We start from the raw sequence: 20,564 nt of genomic DNA, 5'->3' as shown, positions 1-20,564 counted from the left end.
AGTTGTTACAAAACCAGAAAAAGCAGGATCAGCTATGAAAAATACTCTTATTACTTGGATGGGACAGCTCCTGCCAAATTTGACTCTGGCAAACTCTCATTGAGTTCACAGCCTGAATAAGCACTGTGTGTAGATACTAAGCAAAATCCTCAGAAGAATGCATAAAGAAGAAAAATCAAAGCATATTTTTAAAAGCAAGAAAAATAAGTTAAATTCCTTTGTTACAGGCTTGAACAAACTATGAACATCTTCAGTGATGTTGCACACCCTCAATCAGGCCCCATCAGAGGGTGGGCCAGGAGGGCCATTTGGCCCTGGCCTCAGGAGACAAAGGGGCCTCAAATTTTGACCTTTTTTTACCACGTCATTTCCATTTCAGACAGTTAGAACAGAGGCAGCAAAAGAAGCTATGTATACCTGCAAAAAATGGATTTAAAACAATTTTTCGGTCACATCTGAGTTTTCATCTGACTTACTAGAGTAGCTGCTATGATTAGTGACTATGTTATAAAATACCGTTTACAGTTTTTCCATCGTTTAGAGGTTTTTACAGTAACATAATTAATTACAACTTTAAAGTGATTTTGCTTGGTCTGAGGGTGAGTTTAACCTTTAAATTAGACATTGATCTCTGTAGAGAAAGTTTTTGTATTCATGTTTTTTCTTATGTGCCTTTGTAAATAACAATCATATAAAGCTCAGTAGTAAGCCATCTCTTCATCCTGTTTTAGATTCAGCTTTCAAGGCTTTTGTGCTAAACTTTTAATTCTACTTGTTTAATAAACTTTATATCTAATCTGGCAATCGCCCATGTTCATGTTCATGTTCATAAAAACGCACCAGTTATTAGAGGAATTTAATAATGGGAACATGTTAGCAGATGAAATTTTGAGACTTTGAAATAAGGATATAAGGGCCATAGTAAATAATACCCCCAAACAGTTACATAATATTCATTGTGACATATATACAATTAAAATTTTGTATAACCAATATCCTTTAGCAAATTAATTTATTGTGTTACTTCATTTTAAAAGAACATCTTTTTAAAAATGAACATTTGAAAGTCGTGTAAGAGATGGTGAAAGCAGCAGAGTGAAGCAGCAGTTAAGAGTTTAAAGCCAATAATATCATTTCTCATAGAAAAGATGCCTTAGCCATTCGACGGTGACCATACTGACCGTGACACTTCCCATTCTGATGATGAAAACTTTGTACCTACAAATGACATTTCAATGCCACTGCCTCGAAATGAGGTCATTAATCAAGACACAGAAATGCCAACAATAGTGATAGATGTAGAATCTACGCTCAATTTTAGAGACAGTGCAGGCAGAAAATGAGCATCTCCGAGATGCTAAGGAGCGAGAACTTATGACTAACACAGGATACAGTGTAAAAACAGTGGCATCAGAACCTGATATTGGACTTCTTGATAAAAATTATGTTGCTCAAACGCAGTTCTCTCTCAAAGTTAGTTTTCAGATTCCAATACACTGCGATGTACTGAGAATCATGATCTTCCTATTTGTCTGCTGACAAAAAAAATTTCCAAAGGGAGAGAGCTACACAAGAGACTGGCTCTGCTGGAGCATGGAAAAGCAGGCACTGTATTGTGTACCCTGTTACTGTTAAAAATGAAATACTTCAAATGCATCAGTACTGTTTGATCCATCCAGTTGGAGATTCAGCAGAGGTTGGAGAGGTTGAAAGACTGAATACCTGCACAGGAAACTTCATTATTACAAAGATAACTATGTTACATGAAAATCAGCTAGGAGAGCAGCACTAGCTCACAGTACAATTGAAAACTTACCCCTGTGTGAAATAAACACACACACTGAAAACTGGAAAAAACTCCTTGAGCGCATATTGAATATCATTCTTTTTCTTTATGAACAGGGATTGGCTTTGTTTGGTTCTAGTCAAGGTATCAGTGACCCTACAAATAGAAACTTTCTTGGTATACTTGAGCATCATAGCAAGTATGACCCACTTTTATCAGGCTGTGTTAAGTATATTCATAAATCACAGGAGAGCAGAAAAAGTATGCAAGCCCATTATCTGTCTACCAGAATACAAAACTAGTTTAATGGGCTGTGTGGAACATTTGTGCAAACAACATTTCTTGAAGAGATACAATATGCGAAGTACAGTAAAACTCCAATTGTCCAGCATCCAGTGGTCCAGCACTCCCAATAGCCCGGCACCAACTGGAACTCGGAAGTGCTCCGGTCAGTTGGACAATTGGAGCTGCTCTGCACCGCTTCCCAAAGTCTGTCGCTGCCGCTACTGAAACTGACCAGTGGCAGACTTGAGGAAGCTGCGGAGCAGAGCAGCTGGGGTGATGCCAGGCACCGAGCAGGGGGTGAGGAGCAGCACTGTGTGACCAACCGGGCAGCACCCCAGCTGCTCTACTCCACTGATTCCCCAAGTCCGCCGCTCGTCAGTTTCAGCAACGGTGAACTTGGAGAAGTGGTGCAAAGCAGAGCAGCTGGGGTGCTGCCGGGTTGGTCCCACAGCACTGCCCCTCACCCCCCTGCTCAGGGATAACTACTGCAGTCTGGGGGATGGGAAGCCCACTCCACTCCCCTCCCCTCCTGGAAACTCTCGGCAGTAGCGTGGGTCTTCTCCTGCCTTCCTGCAAAATGGTGGAGGGTTTGCCCCTCGCTGTGCCATTCCCCGCCCACCCCCCAGACACAGTGTGGGTCCCGGCATATCCATTACAGCCCCCCCGCCGGAGTACCTCCCGATACTCCAGCATATCCGATAATCCAGCACCATCTAGGTCCCAAAGGTGCCGGATTTTCGGAAGTCTACTATACTTTTAAATTATTATTGATGAAACTCCAGACTGTACCCATAAAGAACAGATTACTTTGATTGTTAGGTATGTTAAAACTGCAGGAAGGTCAGTTGGAAGAATGATTCATTTTGTTTGATAATTTAGTGAAAAAAACTAGAAAAGAAATTGCTGCTCGTGTATTAGAAATTCAAGAAGGCTTCAAATTAAATTTTCAAGTCTGCATTAGCCAAGCCTGTGACAATGGATCCAATATGGCTGAGAATTACAATGGAGCACAAGCAGTCCTTTTTGAGCAAAATCGAAACTATTCTCTCCAGCTGTGGCACTAAATCTTGTCAGTGTTGATTGCACTGAATCATACAAGGAAGCAATCACTTTGGAACAATCCAGAAATTGTATCTCTTCAGCAGCAGTCCTTGAAAGTGGGAAATTCTGAAGCAGCATCTTCACAGCATGTCAACAACAAGATGGTCAGCACAAATTGATGGCATTAATCCAGTTGCATGGCATTTGGACTCTGTGAGAAAGGCTTTAAGTGAGTTTGAATCTCTTACTCTCACAGCACAGGCTCAGACTGAGCTTAAGTCAATTCAGAAGTATACATCCAAATTTGAATGCATTTTAATATTGTCCATATGGATGAAGCTGCTATAAATGGTCCACAAAACGAATCTTTTAATTGAAACATGCAATGCTACATTAGAGGTTGAGAGAGATAACATTGAACGATTTTTTAAAGATATTCAAAAGATGTGATCAATGTGATCTTTTCTGAGTACTAATCAGTAGCACAGTGTATTCACATTTCAGCTGAGTTTTCTACCAATCAAAGCCATCTCAATCTGATGCAGAAACACATTATCGAGTCAATTTTGTTGTTATTATTGACTCCATCAAAACTGGCCTTACATGTCAATTTGAGTCACTGCAACAAATTTGTATCCTTTTTGGATTCTTTTGGGAGTTCACAGAACTAAGTGATGTAGATCTATATTCAGAGGCTGAACAGTTTCAACAAAGGTACAATAATGAAATTTCAAGAGATCTGTGACAAGATTGTCTTCCTGAAATGTATACATTGACCAACTTTAAAACTGGACTGCAAGCCAAAAGAACTTCTTAAAGAAATATTCAATCTCAGCCTGTCAACTGTATTTCCTACATAATTGCATTACGTATTTTTGTCAGGCTCCCTGCATCAGTGGTTTTAGTTAAATGCACATTCAATGTGTTAAAACAAGTAAAGAACTATCATTGTTCTACAATGTGGCAAGAGTGTTTGAATGGGCTTGGCAAGTCTTAAAATTAACAGTGAAGTTGCACATAAATTAGATTTTTTTCTTCAATTATAAACAAGTTTGCACTCGACAAAACCAGAAAAGTATTCCTAAAATGAAGAGTTTTGCTTGCAGTGGAAACTAACAATTAAAGTTACATTTTAATATACATGCTGTTGGTATAATTACTTAATTGTTAATAAATAAATGTCTAAAGTGTTCATTTTCATATATATATATATATATATATATATATATATATATATATATAATTTTTTTTTTAGTATGACCCTATGGATGAGAAGTTAGATACATTGGAGGCTTAGGGCCGCTAAACTCAAAGTGGCCCGAGCCTCTGTCATTCTCCGATTCTCCAAGAGGGCCTGCCCTCAATTTTTATTTATGCAAACAGGATCAGCACTTACCAGGATCAGACCCTATGTAGCCATAGGTAAAGTGAGTTTATGCTTTATTTGTTGCTTAGAAAGAGCTGTAATAATGAAACGAGAAGGGCCAAATCATGCAATGCTTGAGTATTTCCTTAATATTACCCCCATCATTAGGACTTACTTAGAATGCCTCAAACATTGTGACTCAAATACCAACAGATCATTATGGTCTAATGGCTTTAATGGTCACAGCTGTGATAGTGATACTGGTACTCTATGAAACAAGAAACTGAGCCCAACCCCTGGAGTGCACAAAAAATGCAACCTTAATATTGTCAGGAGCTGGCACTGTACCAGTTCTCATTTACCTAAACCCTTCAGGACTAGAAACATGAAAAAAGAAATTAAGCAAACTTCAAAATAGTCATGATGTTTTACATAACACCAAAAGGAACTGAATGTTAATAAAATATTGATTGTATCATTTAATTACAACTTAGAAAATAAAAGAAACAGGCAGTACTAAACTATGTAGAGCTTAAGAAAATAACTTTAAATTGTAGCTTAGGATAATCAAAATTACAGGCTGGTCACTTATACCACTGCCTTTAAAACAAATAAAAGACTCCAATTCCCATCACTTCAGCTAAAAGGTAGAGGAGTCTGGTACATAACTGCATGAAGGATGGGCTCTAACTAGATCAAACAGAACCAGAATTGCTGACATACACATTTTAAAAGGTTGTAGAGGAGTTCTTAAAGAGCGGAGGGGCCCACAGTTTGAACACACACATTGCTTAGGGGAAGATTGATTAAACAGGATATTATATATCCTAGTAGAGTATACAGGTTGATAAACTATGGCTATGTCTAGACTGCAAAGAAAAGTCGGGAAAAGATATGCAAATTGCGAACTGCAATTTGCTTATCTTTTTTTGCTTGTTTTCCGGAAAAGGCTTTTCCGACATTTAGCCCGTCTACACTTGGCCAAATTTCAGAAAAACCTCCTCTTTTGGAATATCCCTTATTCCTCATTGCTTGAGGAATACAGGGAAGCTGAAAAAACATGTCCATTTTTTCAGAAACTGTTCCGAAAAAGCAGATGCATTCCTTGGACGTGGCAGAGCTTTTCCGGGATACCTCCAGTATCCTGGAAAAGTTCTGAAGTGTAGTCATAGCCTACAGGTAGGTACAGAAAAGAAACAGTCAAAGGAAAAGAGTCCCATTCAGTTACACCACATGAAGGCAGAAAACTAAATAGTGACAAATTTTATAGGTGCATGTATGCAAATACGAGAAGTCTAAATGTATGCACTTGAACGAGAGGTATTTAAATGAGCATATGATGTAGTAGGCATCACAAATTTGTTAGAATGTTGATAATCAATGGGACAGAGTAATACCAGGATACAAACTATATAGGAAATGACAGAATCAGGTGTGGGAGTGGCATCATATGTGAAAGCAAGCTTAGAGTCAAACAATACAAATCTTAAAATTACTCATAGTTGTGCCATTGAATCTCTCTGGATATAAATTTTATGCTTGAATAATAAGTATAGCAGCTGTAAGACACCACTGACCACCTGACCAGGGATGGTGATTCTGAAATGCTTAAACAGATTAGGGAGGCTACAAAAACAGAAATAATGGAGTATATCAATTATTCTCACATTGACTGGGAACATGTCATGTCAGGACAGAATACAGAAAAAACTTCTAGACACCATTCATGACTTCTTGTGGGAGCAGCTAATCCTGAAATTTGCATAGAAAAAGGCAATTCTTGATTTAGTTCTAAGTGGCACATGAAATGTGGTTCAAAAATATATCTTAACTTCTTGGTAATAATGACCATAATGTAATTACATTTAATATACATCTAGAGGGGAAATACCAATGAAACCCAAGAAAATAGAGTTTACCTTCAAAAAGGAAAATTGCACAAAAATGAAGTGGTTAGTTAAATGGAAATTAAAAGGACTAATCATGAGAGTGAAATGCCTGCAAGCTGCCTGGAAATTTTTAAAATAAGCACTGTAATAGACACTCAAGCTATATGTCTACAAATAACAAAAAATAAAACTTATAAGAGGACCAACAAATCCCCATCATGACTAAACAAGTGAGTGAAAGAGATGGTTTAATAGGATGTCAACAAGACATCCTATTAAAAATAAAAATCAAATCCTACTGAGGAAAATAGAAAGAAGCACAAACTGTAATAAGTGTCAAGTATAATTAGGCAAGCCAAAAAAGCAACTAGCAAAAAACAAAAAAAATCCAGTTAGTTTTGCAAGTAGATCTGAAGCAGGGAGTCTTTGACTGGACAATCGAGGTGCTAAAGAAGCTCTCAAAGATGACAAGCCCATTGTGGAGAAGATACATGAATTCTTTGCATTGATTTTCGCTGCAGAGGATGAGGGATAGTCCCACACCTGTTCAATGCATTTTAAGGGAAAAATCTGAGGAATTGTACCACATTAAAAAGTGTCAGTCGTGGTGTTTTTGGAATAAATTGATAAATTATATAGTAATAAATCACCAGAATTGGATGGTATTCACCCAGAAGTTGAGCAAAAAAATCAGACTGATTTCAAAACTACTAACTACAGTATGTAATCTATCACATGAATCATCCCCTGCACTAGATAATGGGCAGATAGCTAATGTGATTGATTTTATATAAGGCTACAGATGCAATCCAGGCAATTACAGGCCAATAAGACTAATTTCTTTAGCAGGCCAATTAGTTGAAACTATAGTGAAGAATAGAATTATCAAGCAGAGATGACCACAATGTGTTGTAGAGGAGGTTGTTGGGGGATTTTTGGAGGGGGGGAAGAGGTAAAGGGAAATCATGTCTCATCAAAATGGGAGGTTCCAAAGAGGACAGAGAATGGCTGTTCACACTAGTGACAGATGGCAGAAAAAGGAGCAATGATTTCAAGTTATAGTGGGAGAGGTCTAGGTTGGAAATTAGGAAAAACTATTTCACTAGCAGGGTGGAGGAGCACTGGAATGGTTTAACTAGGGAGGTGGTGGAATCTCCATCCCTTGAGGTTTTTAAGCCTCAGCTTGACAAACCCCTGGCTGGGTTGAATTAGTTGGGATTGGTCCTGCTGTGGGCAGAGGGCTGGACTTGATGACCTCCTGAGGTCTCTTCCAGCTCTATGATTCTAAGAAGCACTGATGCTTCTCTGACAAACCTATAGGAGTGTACTTGTCTTGATCTGTTAACATTCCTCTGGGTTCCTCATAGACTTTAAGGTCAGAAGGGACCATTGATCATCTAGTCTGACCCCCTGCACAATGCAGGCCACAGAATCTCACACACCCACTCCCCGTATCTCTCAGGTATTGAAATCCTCAAATGGTTTAAAGACCCCAAGATAAAGAGAATCCTCCAGCAAGTGATCTGTACCCCATGCTACAGAGGAAGGTGAAAACCCTCCAGGGCCTCTGCCAATCTACTCTGAAGGAAAATTCCTTCCTGACCCCAAATATGGCAATCAGCTGAACCCCGAGCATGTGGGCAAGAGTCACCAGCCAGACACCCAGGAAAAAGTTCTCTATAGTAACTCCTATCATCCCTCCATTGGCCTATTTACCACTGATAGTGAAAGGTCACTTAGTTACTGGCCAAACAGTGTATAATCTAGACATAGTTTAGGAGATTCTTAAAAGAATGGTGGTAGCTGTACACTCAGACTATATTACCAAGATACCTGGTTGTAGTATCTGATACTTTGTTCCGGGAACAATGGTGTAATATGCAAAAAGACACTGTAGATGGCAGCATGGGAGAACCATTGTATATGGCTTAAAAAATAAAGCAAATTTAGGGAGCCCTGCAGAGCCACAGATATCCATTGTATATCCACAGATATCCACATCTGCAGATGTGGATGCAGATACCTAAAGATGTAAAGTAGATATCTGTAAATTTGCAGATACAAAATTTGGATCCACAAAAATGAGCTATGGTCATCCACATCCGCAGATACTGATACCACTGGATATAAAGTGGATATCCATAGATGTGGATGCAGATTTGGATCCACAAAAATGAGCTATGGTAATCCACATTCGCAGATACTGATACCACTGGATATAAAGTGGATATCCATAGATGTGGATGCAGATATCTGCAAGTAACTTTTGCGGATGTGAATAAAAAAGTTGTATTTGTGCAAGGTAACACACAAAATCCAGATTTGTTCAGCAACATGCTACCCTTACAGGGAAATTACTGGACTGTATGTTGTGATCAGTACATGCAGATGCTGTGGAAATCAGATCCCTGTATCCTCAGATATACACATAATAATAATTTTGTTCATGCACTGTACAATATCAATGGGCACATTGGAAGATTACTATTTAACATAATGGGTACTTAAATAGCTTAATCAGGTACTTCTGCAACATTAATTACAAATAGTCTTAATTTGGTTTCAAGGTAGCATAATGGAAAGATAACTCTATTTTGGGAATCAAAGTAATACAGCTAATAAGTAGACTGTTTATCTATGTAATAATCGTCAAAGTCTCCAGAGCTACAAACACTGATTGTCTATGTTGCTCAAAAGAAAAAGATAGCCAACCTAACAGTATCTTGCATTGCTATACACCTGACTTAATATGCTCAAATGCTCCCCCTCCACCAGGAAAAGGAATTCCCTGATAAACAAATGAAACAGACAACAATCATGAGCTGGACTGGCATGTTTGACACCTCAAATGTGGTTCTAAACTAGCTCAACACTCTCTTATAGTGTTTGTTAACACTGGGAGCTGAAAGAATCCCTGGCCCATGGGCAAGCTGGTGGGAGGCCAGCTCTGGGCTCCTGGAAGGGGCAGGGCCTCAGGTAGGTGGGGCAGGAAAGCAAGCTGTCAGTAGTGCCAGGATCCCACTAATGATGTCATCCTCCTGACTGCCAACCCCCAGTGCTGCCCAGAGCCCACTGCTCAGGGCTCTGGCAGTGATGTAAAGAGCCCAAGGCTCTGGCTGCTGTTCAAGTAACAGAGACGGCCAGGAGCAGCAGGCCCTTTTGAATCACCAGGCCCTGAGGCAGTTGCTTTCCCACCCACCCCAATTGGTGGGCCTGTTGCAACTAAAACACTACAGAATTGTGTTAATGTATGAGCATCTAGAGAAAAAATGGCTAGCCAAAAAAAAAGTACAACTAGCTAGTCTTTTTTCATTGTCCAAGCGGAGTGATATGAATAACAGAAGAGACTAACCAGTGAAATTAAAATTTGCCTTTTAAAATCCTTATATTTATTAGAATAAAGTCCTTATTTAACAAAAACACACACCAAATTTCCTTACTTATATTATTTTATTAGACCAACTTAATCCCTAATGTGACTACACTGAAGATTTCCCATGATTTTTATTCTGGAAAATGTTTTTTTAAGCCGCACACTGTACCATTATAAATAAGGGGAGGGGCTTATTGGATGGCACAGTAGTTCCTAAGTCCTGGATCTACAGACTGGGACTTGAGGAATACAATAATGTGTTGTTCCAATGCATTTCAGTCATTTAAAAATATAGCTGTATACAATATAGCTGCCGTGAGGAGCCACTTAGTTTATTATTCTGAGACATAAATATTGTCTCTCAGTAACTCATGGAACTCTAGTCCACTCAAGCTCTATAATTCACTGGAGATTTTTGAAACCCAGTGGTAGTATGCAAAAAAAAAAAAAAAAAAAAAACCACCCACACCTCTGTATGGTTGCTAAAGCAATCATGCTTTCCAAGGATAAAACACACTTAAGTTTGGTTTACAAAAAAAAGCATCTAAAGATTCAGGTTTCTCATCCCGACCAGTACATTTATTATTCACAGTGGAGACACGTGAAAAAAAACATATATTTATAAAAAAAGTCAATGTATAATTTATGGTGCAAATAGAAAAAAGTGCTGTCATCAGGCTAAATTCATGTTGTGGTTTAATACTGTACATCAATTCCATGGCGGAAAGGAGGCTGGTGAAAGCCAGAACAATGTAACAGCCTTAATACTGAGATGACCACGGGTGAGGGAGTGGCGCTGAAATGTAGGCATATTGATCTAGCAAAGGGGCGGGGAATAATTTTTGCCGTGAGGAGTCACTTCATAAATTTTGGTAGTGGTCGAGGGCTGGTCCCTCTGGAAGGGGCAGGGCCTCAGAGAAAGGGGCTGTTCCCTCTAGGTAGCGTGGCCCATCCCTGGTGGGGAAGGAGACTTCGCACACTCCCCCTAAGCCAATCAGGGTCTGGGGGGAGTGTGCAAAGTTTTTCACCCTCTGCCCCCGCCCTTCTAGGGGCACATGGCACCTAGTGGAGATCACCAGCTGTTCAAAACAGCTGGCAGTTCCCTCTAGGCACCACGCGCCCCTGGTGGGGGAGGAGACTTTGTGTACTCCCCTGACCCCAGGTCAATCAGGGCCTGAGGGTAGGGGAGTGCACAAAATCATTCTCTACTCAAAGGGCCAGTGGCTCCCTCTAGACACCACACACCCCTGTTGGAGGTAGGGAGCCACCAGATGCTTAGAATAGTGAATGACTTTGCGCACTCCCCTGCTCCCAGGTCTCAACTGGCAGGCGAGCAGCAAGGTGGTTGCAGGACAGATCAAATGGCTTTATGGGCCAGACGCGGGCCACAGGCCATATCTTGCCCAACCCTGATCTAGCATCTCTCTCAACGATCTCATCATGGAGAATTAAAGCTGTGCCCAGCCAATCTACACTCAGAAGAATGGTTGTAGCATCATCATGTTGCCTGACTCCTCAGGATGAATGACTCTGAGCCCCATGGGTCTCACAGGACTAGGAAAGTAAAATTCACATACCCCCAAACCATAGTTATTAAAGCTGACCCATACATTTTAAATTGATTGAAATCTATTACATAATTTATCTCTAGGAGGTGTTTTAAATCTGCAGACGCACAACTGATTGTGAAATAACCTCAGGTCTTATTAATACCATCCTACCCAACTCATTGCCCTGAAACACACATTATGGACTATGAAATCCAGCCTTCTCCCATGAAATTTTTTTTTGGGTACTTTTACCCAATATTATACAGATTTCATGGGGGGGAGGGAAGACTATCATTTCTCAAATTGGGGGCCCTGCCTAAAAGGAGATGTGTGTGGGAAGGATGTCACAAAATCATTTTAGGGGGGGTCATGATATTGCCACGCTTAGTTCTGCATAGCATTTAGAACTCAGTGGACGGAAAGCAGTGGCTGTTGGCCGGGTGGCCAGCTCTAAAGGCAGCATCCTGTCAGCAGCAGTGCAAAAATAAGGGTGGTAATGCCAAACCATGCCACCTTACTTCTGTGCTCTGCTTTCATAACTGGATGGCTTGAGCATGGTGGCTGCTGATTGAGGGCCCAGCTCTGCATTCAGCAGAATAGAAGTGAAGGTGGCAATATCATATCATGCCATCCTTCTACGCTGCTGCAGCTGACAGTGGCTCTATCTTCAGATCTGGAATCCTGGCCAACAGCCGTCACTCTCCAGGTGATCAGCTCTGAAGGCAGCTCCATCACCACCAGCAGTAAGAGTAACAGTACGGCACAGTCTACAGTAACCTTGCAAACCCTCCCCTACCCCCGACTCCTACAGTTACAACATCATAAAATTTCAGCTGTAAATAGCTAAATATCACAATATTTACCACAAGATGTACCATTTTAAAAATCTTATCACTGTGAAATTGACCAAAATGGACCATGAATACTTATTAACATTGGGCCAAATCTTGAGTTCCTTACTTAATTCTTCCTCAAACCACAGTCACTGTTAAATCAAAGCTGGCTCAAGGAATGACTTAGGGAATGCCTACAGACTTTAGTCAGCCAATGTTAGGTCACCATACAGGTACCACAGTAATGACTGTGGTGTCTGTTTTCCACACAATCCTCCTTCTGTCAGTGGAACGTATCCTCACAGGAGAGCTTACACCAACTGAAAAGGGGTCGTGTGAAGGGCTGCCAGGGCTCTTAGCTTCCTACTCCCAGCTGGAAGCAGGGGATAGCCACCATGTTTTTCCATCTCCCCATTCCTTGACAAGAGCAAGAGACAGACACCTGGACTTCTCTCCTCCCCGTCCCACCAGGAGAAGGGAGCATCTGCACAGGCTTCTCAGCTCTCTGGAAGAAAGGAGGAAGCTGGGAAAGTCTCAGCCCAGCTAAGAGTGGGGACCCAGGAGCAGCTGGGTTCTAGTTGGTCAGCTTTCTTGTTAATTTCATGGCTCCAGCATAGAGTGAACAGCTGATGTAAATAGTGCTGTGCATACACAGACACTGCCACACTGACTATACTGACACCTCTCTTTCAGAGGTGGAGTTATGTCAGTATTGTAGGGCACTTACAACAGTGGGCAAGGTCTGTACTGTGTACAGTGACAGTTAGGTAGACATAAGCTGTCTTACAGCAACCTACCTGTGTAGCATATACCAGGTCTTAGTAAAGATCTGACAATTTGGTCCATGACTATTCATTGCTAACAGCCTGGGCTTATCGGTTAATCCTGTCAACTACACACACTCTCCCCTCCCTTGCTGCCTCTGTATCAGAGGCAGCGGGGAGGGCTGGAGGCAAGAGCTGGTGACCATGAGGAGCCGACTTTTAAGCAGGCTTCCCATGAGCACTGGATACTGTAGAGCTGCCTGCCTCCTCCCACACACTGCTGCCTCTGACAGAGAGGCAGCAGCATGAGGGATGGTGGGGGAGAAGCTGGTACATGTGGGAAGCCGTCTTTCAAGCCATCTCCCCACATGTATCGGTTCATATGGAGCCACCTGTGCCCCCCTTTGCTGCCTCCCACAGAGGCAGTTGGACACAGGGAGGCAGGAGCTGGTGCTGGGGGGAGCTGGCTTAAAAGCCAGTTTCCAGTGAGCACTGGGACCACCTGCATCCCCTGCCCTGGCTTCTGCCTCTATCAAGGGCTGCTCCATGGATGCCAGTACAGCCTCTGTCCATGCGGAGCTCGGGCCCCGTGCAAACAGGGGCTACTGCCACCCTGCACTCCTGCCACTCTATTAGGGCAGCAGGTGGGAGCCAGTCTGCGTGGGAAGCCTCTAATATATAGACAGCAGCGCAGGATGGCAGGGGGCTCTTTGGGAGTGGGGCCAGCAGCACACTGGCTGCCAGCTCCATCCCCAGGGACTACTGAATAGTGGTGTAACCGCTAAAATTTGACGCGGTTACACAACTATTCAATTCACAGTAACTAAGATCCCTGTTTCCGATATATGCTATTTACTGCTACTGAACTATTGCTGGTATTGTGTACATCTGCCTTTTATCCCTAACAAAATTAAAACAGCGCAGAGGCAAACGAAACCATGAAATCCAATAAACAGCACCTGTTCATGAAGAATAAAATTTGCCAAGAGCTGAAGCTCATTGAAGATCTAATACAGATTCTCGCAAAAACATCACTGCCAAAAGTAATTCATTTTGGTTTCTATTGAAACAATATTACCTAGATTGAAAAAGTGGGTTGCGCCCATGAAAGTTCACGATACCATCTACACGTTTTGTTAGTCTTTAAGGTGCTACTAGTCTGTGGGTTGTTTTTTAAATTGTTCCTGTTACAGACTAATTTGGCTACCCCTCTGAAGCTCTTTTACTTACAAAAGGTACAGCTAAATGGCAAGTATTTAGTTTAAAGTTGGGTGTATGATAGTGGTGCGCCAGGTGTTAGATCCTGTCCAGAAGTTTCAGTTTCCAATTCACTTCTTTTGAGCATGGGGGCCTAACACCTTACTAATTATTCCCTTTATTTCACACAAGATGACAGTTTCTATAGCATGGCCATCTTTTAATATATCACTTCTAACCCTTCTGCTTTGAAGGTTGCAAGAGTTAGGAGAAGATTCCAGTGAAAGAGGGCTGTTAATAGGTTTGAGGCAACAAGCTGTCAGAGGAAGCTATTGCAATGAAGCTGCACAAGCGGTGTGCTGGGAATGTGCTTAAGCACCCCTGTTTACAGCTGCTGGGAATTGGGCTGCAAGAATCACCCAGAGAACTGCGTTAATGACGATAGCAATCGACAAGACAGGACTTTTGAGAAACAGCAGGATTACCCAAAAGGGCATAGTATGAGGAGCCTACCAGATAATGAGTACTAAAGGGAAAGAAGAATGTGCTTTAGCAATAGTAGTTACATAACAACATGTTCCCAGAACTTTAATTGGTCTATAGTGATTTATTCTCATTATAACATTTAGAGAGGTACTGGCTTCATTAGGTAGCTACTTTTTGAGCTATTTACTCGTAGCTACGGACATAGTCTGGTACTGAAAGGCATGTTTGCTTAAATATATATTGTGCTTATTTTAAATGCAATTAAACAGAGTGAGATGTTTGGTGGCCTAATTATAATATAGCAATATAATATAATAAAGACTGACACAGAAATCCATTTTTCTTAACTGCTCTGGGTTAGAGTATCTCTCAATATGTATGCTGAGTACAAAAATCATCCTATTGCTGCCAAGTCCCACCAAACATTTTTTTTCAAAATGGCTAAGGTGGATTGCTAAGCACATAGCAGTCAGTTCTGCACTTGACATGATTATTTTACATATACTCATCGCAAGAACAAATTTAAGAACTTAACATCGTCTTGATTTTTGGTTTAAGAATTTTCATATACAGTGTTGTTGTAAAATTGAAATTTTATTTTAAACAAGAGCCATGCAAATAACTCAGTTTGAAAAGTTCCATCAAGTTCCTCCCCGAGCACCACTGTTCTCAGATAGACTTAAAGCCACATGATCTCAACAATATGCGTTCCTACCTCCATATATCTGGCAAATCACAATTTTCATGCATGCAGTAGTTAATTTTACAAGATGATGTACACACATTTAGGTTGGTCAAAACCACTCCAGTATTTCAGCTACTCAGTCCTATTGCATTGTGACATGAATGGTTTACTTTCTGAATTAGAAAGGCAATTTATTAGAAATAAATGAGTCTCAGAAGTGTTAGCATAAGGTCTGTTCTTTTTGCAAAATATTCTGTTCTTCTTGCAAAATAGAAAATCATGGTTTTTCGGGTGTTCTTTGGGTGGTCCTTTGACATCATTGCACTTTTTCATCCTTATAAACTCTTTCCTCAAAGGCCCTGTGCCATAGTAATTTTTGTTCAATATAGACTGTGTCCAGCTTCCAGAGCTGCTTAAAGCAGCTCCATTGCCCAAAAGAGGATAAATAGGAGTGAAACTCTCCACCCGCTAGAACTGAGCAGTTTGTGTTCTCAGTATCCGCAGTTTTTGCTGACGTGCTAAAGAAGATGGACTGAACTAAATGAAGTGAAACTGGATGCCTCATGCCACAGCCAGACAGTTGATGTGTGCATGTTTTACCCAATGTCTTCTTTGGTAAAGCAGCATATTTTAACACAGGGTTGAGCCTTACAACCATAGGCATACGCATGGGGTGTGCTGGGTGTGCCCAGGCACACCCTAATGTTTCAAAGGGCCGCCCTGGTGCGCTGGGGAAAGGACACTGCGCCGGGTATGCCGCGCATGCGGGGCCAAAAACAGCAGGTCTTAGGACCCCACAGAAACAGGTGGCAGGGAGCAGCATCATCACCCCGCCTCCCAGGCAAGGGAAGTAAGATAAAACCACCGGGTGGGAAGGTGGGGGGGGGGGGGGGTGCCCCGGGGCAGGGGATCGGGAGCAGCGCAGCTGGTGTGTGTGGGGAGGGTTGGGTCAGGAGTAGCACGGCTGGTCCGGGAAGGGCAGGGTCTGGGCCCAGGGGGGCAGCGTGGCTGGTCTGGGAAGGAAGAGGGCCGGGCCCGCAGGCAGAACGACTGGTCCAGCCCGGGGAAGGGGTAGCCTGGGGGCAGCGTGGCTGATCTGGCCCACAGTCAGGGGGGCCCCGGAGGCAGCACGGCTGGTCCGGGGAGGGAGGGACTGGGGTCGGGGTCAGCACGGCTGGCCCGGGGTTGGGGGAGTCGGGGGGGAGGGCAGCTGGATCGGGGGAGGCCAGGGGCAGCGTGGCTGGCCTGCGGAGGGGGGTCCCGGGATTGGGGGCAGCACGGCTGGCCCGGGGTCGGGGGGGTCAGGTGGGAGGCAGCATGGCTGCCCCCCCAGAGCTGCTTCCCATCCCCCCCTTTTCCTCCCAGCCAACCTGGCGTTCCTCGACCCCACTCCCCCGCCAGCTCTGCTTCCCTCCCTCCCCCCCCCCCTCCAGTCCCTCTCCCTGGTCCATGATCAAGTGTGTCCGGTTTTTTTGGGAGTGGTCTACCTGGTAACCCTACCAGCTGCAGCTCCACAACATGCTCAGGGACAGGGCCTCTCCTCCTCCCCAAGACGTCAGACTCAACTAGAGGCTCCCAGTGAATATTTTTTTCTAGCAGAAGAATAGTTTTCAAGCCATGGGGAAAGCAATATATATATATATATATATATATATATATATATATATATATATTTAAGAACAAGAGGGACTATTAAAGCAGCATGATGAGTGTTTACTAAATTGATAGAAACAACTATTACATATTGTAAAACCAAGCAATGGAAACTCCAGAACAGGGAATTATTTCAATAGCCTTTCATGCTACCTTTCGTATTTCTCTTTTCATCATGTATTTTAATAGCATATATTACATTAATCTGGCTGACAGCTTTAATTACTGCTTTTTAACAACTAGTGCTTGGGAGCACTTCATAGTTTGTGTCATCTTTCTAGTATAGTGGCCAGAAACTTTGCATTTGTGACATTTATTAAAATGTCCCTGTGACGGGGCGGCGAGGATAGCGAGCCCCAACCCCGCACTCCGCACTTGGGCGCCATGGGAGACAGGTGCCGAGACGCTTGAGCAGCTCTGCCGTGCCTGCTCGGCGGCGGTTGCCGATGCAGGCGGGGGCAGGGCGGCCGGGAGCGCAAGCCCCAATCCCGCACCCCACACCGGGGGCGCCACGAAAAACTGCCGCTGGGATGCCCGAGCGGCTCTACGGCACTGGCGCAGCGGCGGTGGCAGGCGCAGGCACAGGAGCCTCCCCGACGGGCCGCCCACGCACTGGCCCGGCCCTCCCCCAGGGGGCATGCGCCGGCGTCCCGGACCAAGGGCGCCCGGTTTAAAATCCGGGTGGCCAGGACACAGGAGGGGGGAGGAAGCTCCGGTGGTACAGCCAACGGACAACCGCCGAGAACGGCGACGTGGAGGCAGGATCGACGGCGGACCCCGGACGAGCAACCGAGAACCCCTGCGGCCAGAGTGGGTGAGTCACCCCTGCCACCCCGCCGAACCAAACTGAGACATACGGACCCTAAAGGGTCGGAGGAAGCAGCCCAGGACGGGGTCGGAAACCCTGGGTACCGGTGAGTTGCGGCCGTAGCCCCTCCGGTCGGGCAGCGCGTCTCGGACGCACTCCGTTAGGGTCCTGGGCTGGGACCTGGAGAGGGGGCGGGCCCAGGTCCCCCTCCACCCCGGTAGGTTACTGGAGGACTACCAAAGAGCAAGATAAGCGTAGCCTAATGGCCCCCCCTCCCCGAGAAAGGGGGCTGGAGCGTTACAGTCCCTAACCATTTTCTCTATCTAGTTATGTATACTGTACTAGATCCCCCACCTGGTTCTCTGTGTTGGGGGTTTTCATTTAATAAGTTTGAATGTATTAAAGAGAGATGGTCATATTTTGAATACAGTTATACCAGTGTAAATCCAAAGCAATACTGGGTTAACTGGGATCAGGACTTGGCACTTAACTTGTATCATTGCAAAGATGTGAATTATTCAGATAAATAAATTGAAGGCGTTTCCTCAAAAGGTAATAACTATAAACTACAAAAAACCTAAGAATGAAGCCAAAGACCAAGGCAAAGGCAAGGTATTGTTATTACTATGTGTACAGAAGGGATCCTCAAATAATTATACTGATTTGTCCACTGATTAACCTAACTATGCCTCAAATGTTAAAAAATGACTATATTTTCATAGGAAGAAAAGCTGAAACGGTTTGGAACAAAACAAACAGAACAGTGTGAAAGCATTTGATCCAGCCATGTTTATTGTGGGTACGGGAATGACGACAACTAAGTGCAATAACAAATCAGAGTAGCAGACCTGTGTACAATTCTTAAGACTACATCATATCTTCTTATTGTCTGAGACTGCTCCATGCCATTATATTGCAGAATAATTTGAGCTACAGAGTGGTTCAGTGTAATTATCCAAAAGTACTTTATAAACATCAGAAAAATTCCTGTATTAAGTTTTGCTTTGGTATGGGGAAGAAGAAACTGCTTATTAGTACTTCTGGAAAAAAAATAGCTTGAAACTTAACTTTTAAAAGATTTTAAAATTATAACTAAGCTTCCCTGAAGCTGAAGTCTACAGAGTTCTCATTATGTAGAAACTTTAGTGTGAGGATCATCAACTAGAAGCGGTTATTGAAAATAATATACCAAAAAACAAAACGACACAGCATACTTTTGCTAGTGATTTTAAATGTGTGCTCAGGTTATATTTTGTCTTGTGGAAGGAGACTCATTGAAAGAATTGTACTTACAAGCCACAATTGTCTACAGAGAAGCAGTTTTACCATGATATTTTCCCACCCCTCACTAAATGTAAAACTTTCATAAAAGATATGTTTATTCTTGTATTTTCCAGCCTTATCCATAAGTGACGCATCTTTCAGAAGTAATGAATCATCTTGGATGTCATTTGCTTCCTTTCATATCCGACACAAGACTCACATCCAGCTACAATTTCAGCCCATTTTGGCAGATGGTATCCTTTTTTACACTGCCCAACACCTTAGCCCTCGATCAGGTAAGGACATTGAGAAGTTTGTCCACAAGAACTGGGTGTCTCTTAAAAAGGGTGCTTTCTTAAAAAGCAGAAATATAAATGTAAACATAAACAGTAGAAATGTTCAGTCTTCATACTAGTGTTCAACTTCCATTTGAGAGGTTGTGGCTTTTGGACTTTTCAATCAAGCTCATGAAAAGTGGCATAATGTAACAAGTTTGGGGTGAATACAAAGCAAGTATGTAGACTTTTTAAGAAGCACAAGTATGGGAGAACTACTTAATGGAGATGGTCCAACAAATATACATTGAAGAATTTAAATAAACACATTGAAGCCAGTCCCTTAGCTGCTATACTCTTGCATATGCTACAAATGGAGTTATGCCGATTTACATCAACTGAAGATCTGGTCCATTATTGTTAAGACAGCAAAAATAAGGAAATGCAGAAGTTAGCTGAACTGAAGCTAAGAGAAAGTAAATTGACTACAGAGAGCTCGTGAAGTTCATGAAGAGTTTAAGCATCTATTATACCTAAAGACGGATCAATGCTGACAACTTTGCTATTGCTAGAAAAAATATTTACCTAAGTAAAACATGAGTCTTGTACTTGCTAGACAGGCAGAATGATAAAATTAGAAGCATCCAAGTACAACTGTTTTACTATGTATATAAATATTAGCCGACTTACTTGGCATGGCCCAGGTCCTTCAAGGCTGGAAGCTGGCGGTGTAGGGGGTAGGGATAGCAGCGTGTACTACACAATGAATTGATAAGCCTAAACTTATTGGTTAATCCTGTCGGCTACTAGCTCTGATATAGAGGTGGCAGCACAGAGGGTGAGGGGGGCAGATGGGAGCCAATATGTACGAGGAGCTGGCTTTTAAGCAGCTCTCCATGTATGCTGGCTCCACAAACTCACCTGCTCTGATAGACAGACAGCAGCACAGGATAGCAGGGGCTTCGCTGGGAGTGCAGCCAGAATGCATTTACTGCCAGCCCCACCCCCAGGGACTATGGAATAATTGTGTATCATTAAAATATGATGTGGTTACATGACTATTCAATTACATGCTAACTAACATCCCTCATGTGAGTGCAGGAGTCAGGTCAGGGCCTTGGGGATGTGGGAGGTAGTGCAGGAGGCTGGGAGTAGAGGATGAGAAGGGGCTCAGGGCTGGGGGGTGGAGGAATTCCCATCCAGCATGGCCCTTTTCTCTCTCTCTCCAGACCTCCCCATCTGCCAGGGGCCTTCTCTCTTCCCCCAGATACTTCCTGGCCACCAGGGGTCTTTTCCTTCCCCTCCTCCCA

The 20,564-nt window shown here is 42.9% G+C and overlaps 1 protein-coding gene across 1 annotated transcript in view; it reads left to right on the top strand.

Annotated features, from left to right (window-relative positions):
* LOC102456584 (EGF-like photoreceptor maintenance factor) overlaps positions 1-20,564 on the top strand; it is a 58,839-nt gene that overhangs the window by 21,149 nt on the left and 17,126 nt on the right. Inside the window, exon 3 of the mRNA XM_025190966.3 lies at positions 19,114-19,275. Coding sequence (XP_025046751.2) covers positions 19,114-19,275 — 162 coding nt within the window. The remainder of the gene's footprint in view (positions 1-19,113; positions 19,276-20,564) is intronic.

The sequence above is a fragment of the Pelodiscus sinensis genome, chromosome 3 (assembly GCF_052426305.1).
Source record: "Pelodiscus sinensis isolate ZL-2025 chromosome 3, ASM5242630v1, whole genome shotgun sequence".
Classification (NCBI taxonomy): domain Eukaryota; kingdom Metazoa; phylum Chordata; order Testudines; family Trionychidae; genus Pelodiscus; species Pelodiscus sinensis.
Note: the sequence above shows the minus strand (reverse complement) of the source record. Positions and strands in the feature narration are given on the sequence as shown.